This window comes from Falco biarmicus, chromosome 5 (genome assembly GCF_023638135.1).
Source record: "Falco biarmicus isolate bFalBia1 chromosome 5, bFalBia1.pri, whole genome shotgun sequence".
NCBI classification, from domain to species: domain Eukaryota; kingdom Metazoa; phylum Chordata; class Aves; order Falconiformes; family Falconidae; genus Falco; species Falco biarmicus.
Window position 1 is genome coordinate 10,526,027 of NC_079292.1, and position 15,016 is coordinate 10,541,042.

General features: G+C 36.6%; 1 protein-coding gene across 2 annotated transcripts in view; it reads right to left on the bottom strand.

The window, feature by feature from the left end:
- Positions 1-15,016, bottom strand: part of CPED1 (cadherin like and PC-esterase domain containing 1) — a 155,057-nt gene that overhangs the window by 15,376 nt on the left and 124,665 nt on the right. For both annotated transcript variants that reach the window (XM_056341197.1, XM_056341198.1), the window contains exons 17-18: positions 11,513-11,630; positions 6,600-6,736 (exon numbers count right to left, since the gene is read on the bottom strand). In XM_056341197.1, coding sequence (XP_056197172.1) covers positions 6,600-6,736; positions 11,513-11,630 — 255 coding nt within the window. The remainder of the gene's footprint in view (positions 1-6,599; positions 6,737-11,512; positions 11,631-15,016) is intronic.

Consider the following 15,016-nt stretch of genomic DNA (forward strand, 5'->3'; position numbering starts at 1 on the left):
TGCTATTGTTGTCCTGTTGTTCTGAAAACATGAAGAGGGTGACAGGAGTCAAAGCAGAGTCCTTTAGAGCTGTCAGTATAACTGGTTGTAAACTGTAACTGTTAGGGCTCAGACATACTTAAATACGATCACAAGACTCATGAGACTGCACACAGCCCGTCTCTGAAGGAGTATGTTCTAAGTCTTAGAACACCTCCAATTTTACTCTTAAGTGGGCTTGTTAGGAGGAGGTAAAGCAGAAGGCTGGGAAATAGATCAGACAGATAATGCTATTGAGTGTCTGGGTGTCCATCTGGGGACATCTACTTATTCCTAGGAGAAAGTGTGGATGGGCAAGGATGAGTCAAAAATGAGACAGATGGCAACATCACACTGTTGAGGAATACAGGTTGTTTCACTCTGGAAATAAACCCGTACACTCAGAAACAGGTCTGCTAAGAGAATCGTCAAGACTTGATGTAAGTGGGGAACAGAGAAATGAGCCAAAGTGGACTTGTGGTTGTATAGAAAGCCAGATCAAAAGTGTAGGTCATCCTCAAAGATGTCAGTCAATTATAGCAACCATAACTGCTTTTAGTCAAGAAGTCTGTTCACATAGGTATGAGCCATACCAAGACTGTATCACTGAAATCAGGCAATTCTGTTAAAATCCAGATATGTTTATAAAACTAGAACTGCAGTATGTGAAACCTATAACCCCTGCTCTCTAGCTCTGATGCAGAGCTCTGAAGTCTGTTTGCAGTTGTTACAGTAGGGTATCAGCAGTCACACTCTGGAGACTTGTGTGTGCTGGGATTTTGAAGGGAACGTTCTCCCCTAAGTCCAGGAGAGATCTCAGATGTAAAGAGAGCTGTGCATTCCTACTAATCCAGTGCATCCCAGCCTGGTGGATGCCTAGCACATCACCAGCAAATCTGCACACATAGAGCATCCATTCATTAAGAACTTGTCTGCATCCCACTTCTAACTATTGGTTCAAATGTGCTGTAAGACGTCTAAATCCTGGAAAAATAAACAAGTTTTTCTTTTTCCTAAAAAAAAGCAAGGTGGAAGAAGAGGACACTTGTAGGTAATCTCACCTGCTTTTCAAACTGCCCTTGTGCAGACCTGGCCAAGCACATTTTGTTTTGGTATGCAGGCGATCAGAAAGAATCTTTGAGTCCACCTTTCATAAGCCAGCTTCATTTTCAGCAAATGCTTAGAAGATTCAAAGGCTAAAATAATTAGTGTTTAACCCAGGAAAAAAACTTATATGTCATTCAACTAACCCAAGCGCTTTGATGAATTAGAATAGTCATTCAACGTAATTGAATGTGTGGTTGCTATGGCCACATTTATTTCTGTAGACTTGCGTGAACTTACTGTAGTTGTGTGTGCCATATGGTTTTTAATAAGATTTGAACCAAGGGCTCTAGGGACGATTCTGTATTTAGCTCTATGACAACAATGAGCAAAAATGATGGCTCAGGTGTGCAGATTACGCCATATCTCATTTTCCTTACAGTCTGGTGCAAGGCTTAGTCATGTACTGTTCAGGTCAATGGGGCATTTGTCTGCAGGATGACTAAAGGATCAGACATATGTAAGGTTATAATTTTATCAGACAAAGAACAACACTTTCACATAGACATGTTTGCAGTGTCTTCTGTTGCAAAAGTTTTGTGTGAAAAATTCCATTACAGCTTAAAGACTTTAAAAGATTGTGTAAGCATAGTGGAATTCACTTCTTAACCAAACCTATCATTATAAATTAACCACACTTAGGAAATTTAAACACCTGTAAGTCCAAAACACTACTTAACTCTAAAATACTATTAAGAAATTAGAAGTTAAATTTCCTGTTTTAACAGCTGAATTTTAAGTACTTCAACAAATATTGCCTTTTCATATTTCCTGTCCTTAATTACACATGACTCAATGGTACTTTATTATAACACTAAACTCTGAGTAGTATTTCTTAATGATACACAAAATACATATTCTCCCCTGCTATTGAGGCCAGCTTTCTACATGCTGCTAATTGGTTAAATAATGGCCTGTTAGAACTCCTTTTTCTTCATCCTTTTTTTAAAGTTCTTGTACAAAAATCAAAGCACCATGTCTTCATGGAATTGTATAAATCTTACAGCAAAAGCTCATTAATTACAGAGGATTTTGTTGATTATTGTTAGCAATACAGATAGGATATTTTTATTATGATTGCTGATTTCTTTGATTCAGTTTTGACATAGATGTAGAGTTCCTTAAGAACAACAGAGCCTGCTGCATCTTGTTACCCTTAGTTAAGAGTTTAAAGCGGAGAAAAAAGTCCACTAAAAGTGGACTGAATGAAAATCTACACAGCTAAAATCACCTTAGCCTCAACACTTCAGAATTCTCCTGTTTACTGTGTCTGAAATACAAACACATGACTGACTAGTCTTGCTAACACATCATAAAGCAAAATAAGGCCTCATAAACCGTTTTTGTGGATGTATATCCTTTCTCATACCTCCACCAATCTGAATGTTATTGTTTCACTACAGGTGGTCTTATGTTTTTACAAAACAGCGTTCTGGTTTCAGCTGGGATAGAGTTAATTTTCTTCCTAGTAGCTGGTACAGTGCTGTGTTTTGGATTTAGGATGAGAATAATGTTGGTAACACACTGATGTTTTATGTGCTGCTGAGCAGTGCTTGCACTAAGCCAAGGACTTTCCAGCTTCTCCCTGCCAGCGAGGAGGCTGGGGGTGCACAAGAAGCTGGGGGAGGGGACGGACACAGCCAGGACAGCTGACCCAAACGGGCCAAAGGGACATTCCATACCACATGGCATCAGGCTGAGCAACAGAACTGGGGGGAGTGGGCTGGGGGTGCTGTCCCGCTGCTCGGGGACTGGCTGCGCATCAGTCTGTGGGTGGTGAGCAACTGCACTGTGCATCACTTGTTTTGTGTATTCTTTTATCATTATTATTATTTTCCCTTCCTTTTCTGTTCTATTAAACTGTCTTTTTCTCAACCTGTGAGTTTTACTTTTTCTGTCATTCTCTCCCCTGTCCCACTGCGGGGGAGTGAGCAAACGGCTGTGGCTGTGTGGTATTTAGCTGCCTGCCGGGTTAAAGCACAACACACAGAAACAGCTTAGCTCAAACACAGTTTTATATGCACACAAACTAAAATAACAGTTAATGATGATGTGAAATCAATTGGAAGTCATAGCCAGGGAAAATGAATTTGTTACAGAGAAAGGAGATGATAACTTTAGAGATGAGCTCTGAAAAACAAATCAATTTTAATATAAGACATGAAAGCAGTCTGGAGTTAGAAAACAAATCAGAAAGTGTTTTTGAGGATTATTTATGATGCAGATAGGCAAGAAGTGCTCTGTTTGGGTGACCATAAACATATTTCAGAAACATTGACAAACGGATAAAAGAAATTAATGAGCAAGAGACTTATCTGAATACTGCATTTTACTGTTCTATGAAACACGAGGAAAACAGAATAATAGAAGTTAAAGATACAGTTGATCTTGGATGTGCTGCATTTCAGCCAAAATGAGTATTCACTTTACATCTTTCATCAGTTGCTGAAGCACATCCAGATCAGGGACATAGCACAGCAGTGGTTAAATCGTTGCATGCTTCCCTTCACATTCATTAAAAGTAGCAAGACAAGTAGGCTTTTTTTCTTTCTCTCTTTTTTTTTTCCCATATAAAGCGCCTTTTTTTTTTTTTTTTCACATAAAGCTAATAGGGAAGCATAAGAAAACAGCCTGCAGTTAATCATACTTGGAATTCATAGTGGCATAGAGATTAACACCTCCTATTTAAACGAAAAGACATAGTCATGTACATTTATATTGTTTATGATGTCTTATCATAATGCTTTTAATTATAAGAAATAAAGCCAGCAGATCAGAATCCTGAAACCAAATTATATTTTTTCCAGGACAAAAACCAGAGACTTCAGCCTAGTGAAATACAAATGTTGCTACTTGCTTTACCTGTGGCTCCTGGTGAAACCTTGCATGACTGAGTTTTTTATGAAGGTATTCAGAAGTGAAATTCAGTCATAGAGGGATGTTAGTGTTTTGATGAAAGGTATGATGTCATACGCTACAGACATACATGTCTCTGCTTTCCTGAGAAAGGATTGTTAGCTATGTGAGGTGTATGGAGGTTTTATTGCCTTAGTTCAGAATAAACTTTGAGCAAGAATTCAGATGTAGATCATGATACATGACTTCTTTTGTAAAGGAATTTGAACTCCAGAGAGGACATTTACACAAGCTGAGTATTCAAAGTGTGGTGGCATACGAAAAAATCCCAGAATACAGAGGCACACAGGTTAGTTGAGCCCGTTTTGAGAAGTCATCACACAAGGGAGTTCTGTTGTTAGCTAACTTCAGCAAATGACAATACAAATCTAACAGCATTCCAGATCATCTCAATGCCCTCATTTGGGTTGATGATTTTTGCCCTTGTTCTGCACTCTTGTTTTGGATTTTTTTTTTGTTGGGGTTTTTTTTTCAGTCTTCTTATATTTCCAGCATTGAAACTTTCTGCTTATTTTATTATGGAAACTGTGATGTTGTTAGTTTGAGAAGTTAGTGATCTCTGTAAAGCTTAAAGACAAGATATATAATGGTTTGAAACAAATATCACAAATTAGGAAATATAAATATATATATATGGCTATCAAAATCTCTTGTGTAGTAAAAATGTATTTGTTCATAAGAATTATATCTTGCTGGTTACTTAATACTCCCTTATAAAAGATTCAGGTTGCTTAAACATATATAATAGCATATAATACAACCGACAAGCAAAAATCTCTTTCAGTGAGCACATGAAAAAAACCCACTTTTCCTACTACATTGCTTAGACTGTATAAAGTTTGTGTTAATCACAGGCAGAATCAGGACCTCATCACCCAAGCAGAGGACTATTTTTATTCATCTGACTTAGCTATGAAGAAAGTCTGAGCTCTTAAGTTTTACTGACATGAGGGAGTTGTCCATGGTCTACATTTATTTAGTGAAAGAAGAAAAATGCTATTGCAAAATGCCACAAAAAGTTAAAACCACTGCAAAGTGATGACAAAAATAACATCAGAGTGGAAGATATAGGAGAAACATACTGAAAGGGGAACGTGTGTTAAGTTATGACTTTAAAAGAATAAACCAGTTACATAGATATCTGTGTAAAAGGAACAGGAGTGGTTCAGCAGATTTCTACAGAGCAGTGAAGGTTATCAGGCAATGACAGAAGACTTTTGCGGAAGGTGCAGAATGGGAAACAAGTGCAATTAGTTTTACAGAGATTTTTCTTGCATGGTGTTAATGTAGACCACATAGGATCTGGCTCTCATCTGGCACTAGAACAGATCAGTGACTTCAGAGAGTCAGAACATAGTGGGATTTGAATTAGGAAATCAAGCTCACAAACATTCAATTCGTACACTTGGTTTTAATGGACCCTTAACACAGTCCTGTTTTTGACACTGGGGAATGTGAGTGATCAGAATGAGGAGGTGGGAATGTCAGCATAATCCTCCCAGCAATACCCTGGCAATCCACTTCCACAGTGGCATACTGTTCCTCTGATATCCATCAACTGTCTGACCAAAGCATGTTTGCTTTTTGCAGCAGCCTGATGTCTATGGAAATTAAAGACCAAAGCAAAACTACGACATTCTTCTATATTTTTTGCTGTGGTCAGTCCAGAAGTGCTTGTTTTGTACATGAGGAGCAAATCAAGCTTCTTCTTTGTCATATAAATGATTTTTTTAAATAAAAATATGTGAGGAGAAACCCACAGCTCTATAGTAATGGAGAAAACCGCAGGCAAAAATAAAGCCAAATGGCAATGAAGGATTTTGTGCAGGACAAGAAATCAGCAGAACAGAAAGAGGAAATGATAATCAAAAGACTATTATTTTTGTATTTGCCTATATAGAAATGGTCTCTGATTTTATCAAAATTCTGCTTTTAGTTACTATTTTCTTACCTAGGCAATACACTATAAAAATTTTTAGAACAATTAATTACTTACTTTCTGGATACTTGTATCCTCAGTAAGGTACCTGAGCCTCAGATCAGAGCTCTCTCTCAACAGTTTTACAGTCATAGCATGCTTATTAAGAAGACCTTGTATTTCCAAGCAATCACCTTAGAAGCTTCACTACAAGAAAAGAATGTGCAAGAAGACTTGGTAAGATTAGTGTGCACAAGCAACGCCATGCATTAGGTATGCAGCAGAAGAAACCCAAGTTGCATGTCAGGTGTGAGAGAAACTGTGACAACAATGCGCATCCATCCTCCATTTACAGTTCTTACGTACTCACTGCAGGTCTAACTGGTAAACCACATACACCGTAGATCTTGAAACTCCACTGGTGTGACCTATGCGAAATGGCAGCAGACAACTGTGTCTGCATATGAAGCTAAATTATGGATAGTGGTTCTTTTTGTCCCTGTGGATTTTCCATCTGAATCTTTTTCCATTTATAATAAAAGGATTTTTCTTACACATCAATCGTAACAGTGTTTCTAAAGCTTCAGGAGACTAAATACCCAGGTAAATAAAAATCAATAAAAATGTCAAATCTGTTACATACCTTTCTGCCCTCCATACATCGCTGGAGCTCAGGCTTGGCGAGCACCGAGTACTGGCAGCCATGGGGCTGCCACGTTATTTCTCTCCAGTCACAGGTCCTGTTGTCAGAGCAGCTGAGGCAAGGGACGATCCACTGCCCTGGAAAACAGCAACAGGGTGTCAGCACCTCCTCTGTATTTTTGTTAGTAGCTTTATTATACAGCAAGCAAAGTATTTTTGAGCATTTTGTCATGGGGGCTTTCACTAAATTAAATGCCCTCCAACCCTTTGAAGAGATTATTTCCTTCCTCTGTGGCAAGGGGTTAAAGTGAACCTTTATCTAAAGGTGCAAAGTGGATAACCAGGTTCTGGAGTAGGAGGTTCTGTTCCAGCTGAATATTCTGCTCAGGTGGGGAACCAAGGGCTGAATTTAGACAATTCCTCTTTCTTGTAGCCACCAGTGCTGACCACTGTGAAACCCTTCCTCACACTGGCCCTTCCTTTTGCCTCCTGGCCACCCCTGGGGCCAGGCATGCCTTGGCACTCCAAGATTTCTATTGCCACTTGTGGATCTTGCCCTCAGCTCCATCTGCAGCCCTTTTGCAATCCAGGGCTGAGGGCTGAAGGCTCCTTCCTAGCTTCCTAGCAGTGGTATGAAGAGACAGAGAAGTGCAAGGTCTCAGTTAACACAACAGGTGCCATGCAAACACCTTTTATTGCATTGTGCCTTTTGACTGACAGAGCAGGGACAGAATGGTTGATTGGTTTGAGGTCTGGACTCAGAGACTCCCACTGCTGTAGAGTTCTTCATAAATTATGGGAAAGTTGTTTTGGGCAGCGGTAGTTATTTTAAAATTATATGAAAACTGAGCAGTTTTTTTCCCGACATTGTAATTTTTCATTCAATCCAAATACATGAAAGTTCTGGCAATGTCTACAACATCTGAGACCTCTCATTTTATAGAATATTTTCCTGAACATTCCAGACATTTATGAGCTGATCTGGTTTTACATAATAAACTAAAAAAGTAGAACTATATAAAATAAATACTGAGGAGCTGAAACAGCTGAACAATAAAAGTTTAAACTTTGGCAACTGAAAGTGATAAGTACCTTTTGAAAAGCTTCTTTGAAATTGATTTATATTCACCAGCTCTCTCGCTATATTAAGAAAAAAATAGATCCATTTTTGGCATATACTAAAGGTTAGTGGCAAATGTAAAAAAAATTAGAGGACAACGATATATGAAGATAAACTCATGCTTATAGGAAGCACTGACATTTAATGCTAACAGAATAGTCGCAGTTTTTAAATTTACATAGATGTGTGTAAATTTATGCATTTTTAATCCAGTTACGAACTTTTCCTATCGTAATTTCCCAACAGTCAATGCATTCTTAACCTTCAAAAATAAGATTGTACTAAAAGTTAAAATTAATCTGATATAAAAAGAATAAGACAATTAACGCTGAAAAATTGCAATCAATATTAGTTTGGAAATATAGCTTATTTTCTATTGCAATTATGAGTTGCTTTCCCCCCATTTATACAAGGTAGCAGTACACAATGCAGTTTTCAGCATCATTTCAATCTGCATTTTGTGGTGCTTCAGCTGAAAGAGTTGGCATTGGCCCTACCAGGCAAAGGAAAATTCACCTATGATTCAATGAAAGAGAGCAGGAAAGAGCGAGTTGCTGTTAGTTTATTCAAAAAATAAAAGTTGGTTAAAAAAAAGTCTTACGAAAGCCTATAAGTAGAAGGTTTACACAGGAAGAGTGAAAGTAAACCAGATTTTTGGTTCATTAGGGCAGTTTATCAGTTGCATGCATAAATTTTCTGCTTAAGATATGAGATTAAACATCGCCAGTGCTCCCAAAAACTGGTCACCTAAAATGGCATGAAAAGAAATAAACTTTTAAAATAATTCATTAGGACTGTTTATCTTGTATTCAAAAAATATTAACCTAAAGTTAGAAATTTTAACCAATAAAGGCTGTACACTTAATTTGATGGGGTTTTTTATTCTTTCGGCCTCTTTTATTTTGGTTCAACCTTTCCCATTGTCATAGTCACAAATACACATATTCTGCTTTCAAGATCAAAATCAGTTTCTCTACAGTGCTGAACAGTTATCCACATAAAAAGAAAAAAATTCTAAACTGAAAACTCAAAATTTAAATATTTAACCTAAGCTGATGCTAAAGATAGTTTATAGTGGATTTATGGCAAGTTTACTGTTATTTTTGGTGTCTATTTGGTACCCTAAGACTAATTTTTTTTTCTCTATGAATGGTCTATATAAATATATTTTCCTTTTGCTTTTAGCTGCATTTATGAAAAACAAAAGTAAAAATATTTTTAAAAGGACACGATTTTTATGCTACAGAATAAATGGCCTTAGACCTATAGACATGTCCAAGCTGAAATATTCTCCTTGTAACTGAAGGAGACACTCATCTTGAACAGCAGAGCAGTTCACGTCTCTGCTGGACCCAAACCTAGATAGCTGTTGAATGCAAAGGGAGAGCTCGTACACAATTATGTTAAATTATATACAGTTGCAGAAAGTATGGGAAGTGAGATACAACTGAAACACATGTCACAGCAGCTAGGCAGAGCATTAGATGTGAAGCTGTGATCTCTTACCCACCAGATTTTGTAATTGTCTGCAAACCAAATTTCCACAGACTGCAGCATCCCGATTCGCCTGCAGGGATTTAGCACAACTTGGGGTTCTCATGAGGAGTCAAACACACAGTTAATGGTTGCTGACTTCTGTATTATTGATAATACAGCAATACTGAACCAAGAGCTAATCTTCCTATGATAGCCTGGTTTGTTTGAACCCCATTGAATCAAAGGGAATCTTCTGAAGGAAAAACGATTTTTGTTGCTATGAAAATCATAAATTCATTCCATGACCTAAACAAGATGGAAAGAAACTCCCCCTGTTGAATATTCCAAATTATATTGGGGGGGGAGAGGAGAGAGAGAAATCATGTAAGTTAAATTCCTATTTGGTAACGTGCTGAGCTTCCTCCAAAGAACAGTGCCATGGTGACTAGGACAGGAAAGTCAGTTCTGCCTTTGGTTAGGACCTGAACTACTGTCTCTGCACTGCATCAAAGGACTGGAAATGAGACATGAAATCCTGGTTGTACTGAACTGCACTATCTCATCTCTATCTCTGCTGCTTTGTCTCAGCCTCTGCCTGTGTATGCACAAACGCAAGCTTTTGCCAGCATGGATACTTTTTGCTGGGATAGCACCTCAGCATCACTATACAACTAAGCTGTACCCTGGGGTAAGATCAGTGTATGATGCTGCCTTACTTCTGCAGAAGTTTTGATTATTCTTCTGGAAGGAAATGACATTGCTTGGCTCCTCTGAAAATTTAACTGAAGTAAAAGGGGTGTTGCTGCTTTAGCTGGGAATGTGCAATTGTTCCCATGTGTTAGGAAAACGTTCACTGCCAGGATTAGGATATCATTAGGTTGTTACAAATTTGGAATGATTTTCCGCAAAAAGCCATGCTTTCCAGTTCCAGTTGGAAGTTGTGACGTGCATTAAAACTATACAGTCACTTGTTGCCAGATACTGCAAACCCCACTTCTAGGCTCATTAGACACCTCTTGGCAAATTCACTTTATAAGCACAAATTATTCTTCCCTGTTTAATATACTTGTCCTTTGAGACTACATCTCCTGAAGTTTGTTTCCATTTTAATAGTGTATATTATTCACAATAAGGCTGTAAAAGACATTTTATATTCAGCTTCACTTAGCTAGATGCAGTTATATATTCAAAAGAAGCATGTTATATTTCAGGAGAAACAGACTGTCTGCCCCAGAAGGACTCTTCTATGGATTTGGTTTGGGCTTTCTAGTCAGGAACTAATACACACATAATGTCCTAATATAGTAGCGTAGCATAGGTTGTGTTTCTTTATGATTAACAATTTGCTGTGTGATCAAAATACACTGCTAGGCACCACAGTGTCTCCTTTGTGTGTTCACTTCAGATAACAAAAAATTAATGTGTGCCTCTGTTTCACATGAAGTGATGCATTCAGGCAGTTCTCGCATTCCTTTTACTTTGTATTGATTATCCCATGAATTTGTTGAAATTTACTGTGGTGAGAAGCTGCTCTATCTATGGCAAGATAAAAAATACAGTTGTGTTAGTAGACCATAAAAGAGCGTTGAGTTATTTTTCATTTGTCTAATAAATGGTCAGAATTATTTATTGTCTAATCCAGCAACAACTTAAACTATGAATAAGGCTGCATACCTGAATAGTCCTGTGGATTATTCAGATTTGTTAAAGTACATTTGCATAAATCTTTATGCAGCTGTAAACTGTAAACCATGTAAACATTAATATCTGTCTGACAGTCTGTTGCAGTCTGGATTCTCACTAAACCAAAAGGATGTCTTGATTGTATCGGTTATTCTATAATGTTTGATTCGTCCATCTTGTTTTTTAAGATGTAAATTTATATTAAAAATAGTAACTGTTTGAAACTGTAAATTGTTTTTGTGTTTCCAATATAGAAGAAGAAATATAAAATTCAAATGGATCAGAATGTGTGTTCTTTTTCTAAAACTAATTTTTATTTTGAGTAAATAATCCCTTCCATTTACAATAAAGGATTTTTATGTTAAATTGTTTTGATGGAAATATTTGGGTTTGATGCATTTTAAAGGCTACATGACAATAATTCAGTCAGTGGTGGATCACTGATTAGAAACTTCTTAGAGAAAAATTGTCACAAACTAATTAACATGATTTTAAAATCTGTAACTATTATGAGTTATTAGTTACATTCATTGTGAATAGGTTAGTGCATGTTCATAGAAAAGAGGAAACATAATTTTCAGGTTTACTTCGATGAAGTGCATGAGTTAATTTTCAGAACGGGATTAAGTACAAACCTTTTGTGTCCCCAGCTTCACAGGTCTTAAACATCGTCTCTGAAATTGCTAAGAGGTATTCATGAGATAGAGGCTGCAAGCCACAGGACTCCTCTGGATGAATTCGAGATCCACAGTCCTGAATTGAAATGAAATCTGTGAAAGACAGCACTGCACCCATCCATATGACTTTGAAATCCTCTTCAAGGACATTTAAAGAGGAAAAAAGTTATTTGGGTTTGGTTCTGCGTTCATTCATCCTTTGGTCTTCAATATGTATTTTTAATATGAAAAATAGAATCCTTTCTCCATTCAGACAATGCTTTTATAATAAATTATCCCAATCCACAATGAATGTACAAGATACTGCGTTTGCTAAAGATATAAGAAAATTTGTTAAGGCAAACGTACATAACATTCAAATAATGTCATGTTGTCTCTACTTATCATACAATCTCTACCTATTTGCCCTTTGCAATATTGCATGCATATAGAATACATTTCTGTGATGAAATACCCCAAATTAGCTTGAGGAGATAGAGGTGTGTAAACGAAAAGAGAAAGATAACCCCAAAATTTCAAGGGGAAAATGTTTGAACTAGTAGAGCCGTTACAAAGACTTATTAGGGGTACTGAAGGAAAGGATTTAATATAACTATGAATATAATCTCCTTGTGAGTCTAATCCATAGTAAAAATTAGACATTACCATAAGATTAACATAAATAATTGAGATTTTTATGTTTAAAAACAATAATCTTTTAATTAAGTTTTTTCATGGAAAAGAATCTGACCTTTTTTCCTGTTCTAGTTAGAGAAGAGTTCACTAAGAGTAATAACACATACATATTTTATCTATGTTTATACTTGGATACAGAAATATGGACTGGATATTAAATCAGCAAAATGTAGTAAATAACATGAAACTGCTAATGCACTGGCTTATACTGTAAAAACACTTCATAAGGCATTTCTCACATTTTGTAATTTCTGATAAATTTTATAGGCATTAGCAAAAACATATATGAAAATTAGTTATTGCCAGATGCCTAAAAAATTAACAGTAACAACCTGGAATACCAATAGATAAATTTTAAATTAACTTTCTTAAAATTTGCAAGTGAAAAGTGTTATTTGCTTTTAGAAAGCTTGAACATTATTCTATATGGAAGGGCAGAGGTGCCCCCAGCTCCCCAAAATTTCAGATGAAATATCCAGGTAGTGATTCCTAACCATAAGTTTTAGCACATATGGATTCTTACATTTTAAGTAATGGGTTATATCAATTTCGTGCCTTTCAGTTACAGTTTTCAAGCATCCACTGGTAAGATACAAGTAACATCACAGCATTTGTAACATTGGACAATTCTTTTGGAAATTTTAGACATCTACAGTATATACGGCTGCATGAGCTCCTCACTCTAGTTTGCCTTTCTCATTTCTGCAGAGAAATAGCATTCCTAGGACATTTTTAATCTGTTTTAGAGGTGCACTTCAGGATAAAATGAGTCACATCCCAAAAATGCCTTTCTCCCTCAACTGTAACGAGAGTTTAGAATGATTCAGAGTCCAATATCCACATTAGTTCAGATGAATCTCCTCAAATTACTTTGCAAAAATACTCATCCTCCACAGTGCATTGCCCTAACGGGTGCTATTGCCAATTGTTTCATCAGAAGATAGGAGCATTCTGGAGTACATGTTAGCTTGAGACATAGTGTCTGCTACCTCATATTTCATTGTCTTCCCCCTGTTTCTGTGTTGTGATAAGCTGACCAGAACACAAGGAGGGTTTTTTTTCACCAAACCTGAAAAGCTATAAACCTGAGACTTAAAACAGTGAAAAAGATAATGTTATGACAAAGGAGAAAATATGAAAAATTACTCTTGGCAATTATTATTTGATGTGCTTTTCTTATAAAATATTGTATTAAAAATGCAGTTGTGGCCATTTCTGGCTAAATGGAATATTTATTAGTCATGGTAATGTTCAATAATTCAAAATTTGCCTTTTTAAAGAATTGCATATACTTAGTACTACTAATTAGTTACAAACAAACTACACAAATGGAAACACACTTTTACTGGAGTGTGTCTGTTTCAAGGAGTATTCTTGTAACCAAAAACAGTAATAAAATGTAATTTCTCCAAAAAGAAAAAAATATTTTGTTGGTCTTTTCTTTACCAAAGCATGCTGATTCCTATTTTTATTTTCTAAAATGATACTAAAATTAATTTGGCAACTGTCATGTAATGTCATTCACTGTTTCCATGAAACTATGCTACATCTAGGATGCTATGCCTAAATTAGACAAATGAACAAACAACAATTATGTCCTAATATTGGCAAGGTAAAACTTGATAGTAGGGTATGTGCCACTGATACAGATGGAGATATGAATCCATCCTCTGATTTAGTAAATACTGGTGTGTCTTGATTATGAAATCAAAACCCAAAGTGAAATAATTGTCTCACAATTATTCCTATCTCATTAAATTCCATGGTGGGGGGAAAAAATAAAGAAAAAATCTTCCCACTGACTTCAAAGGGTTAAGGTCATTTTTGTGCACAAAAAGTCGGAGAAATGGTAGATATGTATGAATTTTTTTGTACAGTTGTCCTGTTCTCTGCCTAATGCTCTATAACTAGGGAAAGCTGTTATGACAGATTGAATGGTACAGTATCTTCTAGTGTTAAACTGTGATATTGTCTTGGAGTCTGTAGGTCTGGACACACTGTACAGCTATTTGACAGTATTACTTCAACTAACATTAACATCAGAAAGCTCCTACCTTGCAGTAAAACAATTTGCACAGGACTTCACAAGAAAGCCCGAAATTCCTGAACGTGCTGCCATTGCTCTCAACACAGTGCCATAAAATAACTTAACAGGGATTTCCTTGTTCGTACCTCTGCCCAGGGTATGTGTTTAAACAAACAAAAATTGATTTTAATTGCATTCCTTGGACAATATCATTAATGACGGTTTCATGTGGCTGGTTTATTACTAATCACAATCAATATGCAGGTCAAACTACGTCACTAATTCCCTTTGACTTTGTTGTGTTTTCAAAGTATGCAAACCATGAATTTTAACAAACACTGTGTTTAATATGCAATTCAAATCTGAAACTAAAGGGTCATGAGGGATTGTGAATCACTGAACAAGCCTTATTTGTTTCATCTTTACTTTTGTGGGAGACCAATCCTTTATCATCATTGACACATTTAATATAATGTGCAAAATGAACCTGTGGCAGCTACAGATGTCCCACAGCTCCACCAATGAACGGCACATTAAGGACTTTTCTAACTGCCTGCGGGTTTTTAAAATTTTCTTCAGGTGCTGCAGTGACATGACATCCCTCTTGCCTTGCCCAAAGATGAAACATCTAGTGATCTTAAGTATGTTTACAAAAGATCACTCATGGCAAAGATGAGAGCCAGACATGTAAACTTAAATGATAGCTCTTGCTCAGTGTCTGTTGCCCTGCAAACCTTCACTTTTAGAAGGCAGACATAAAA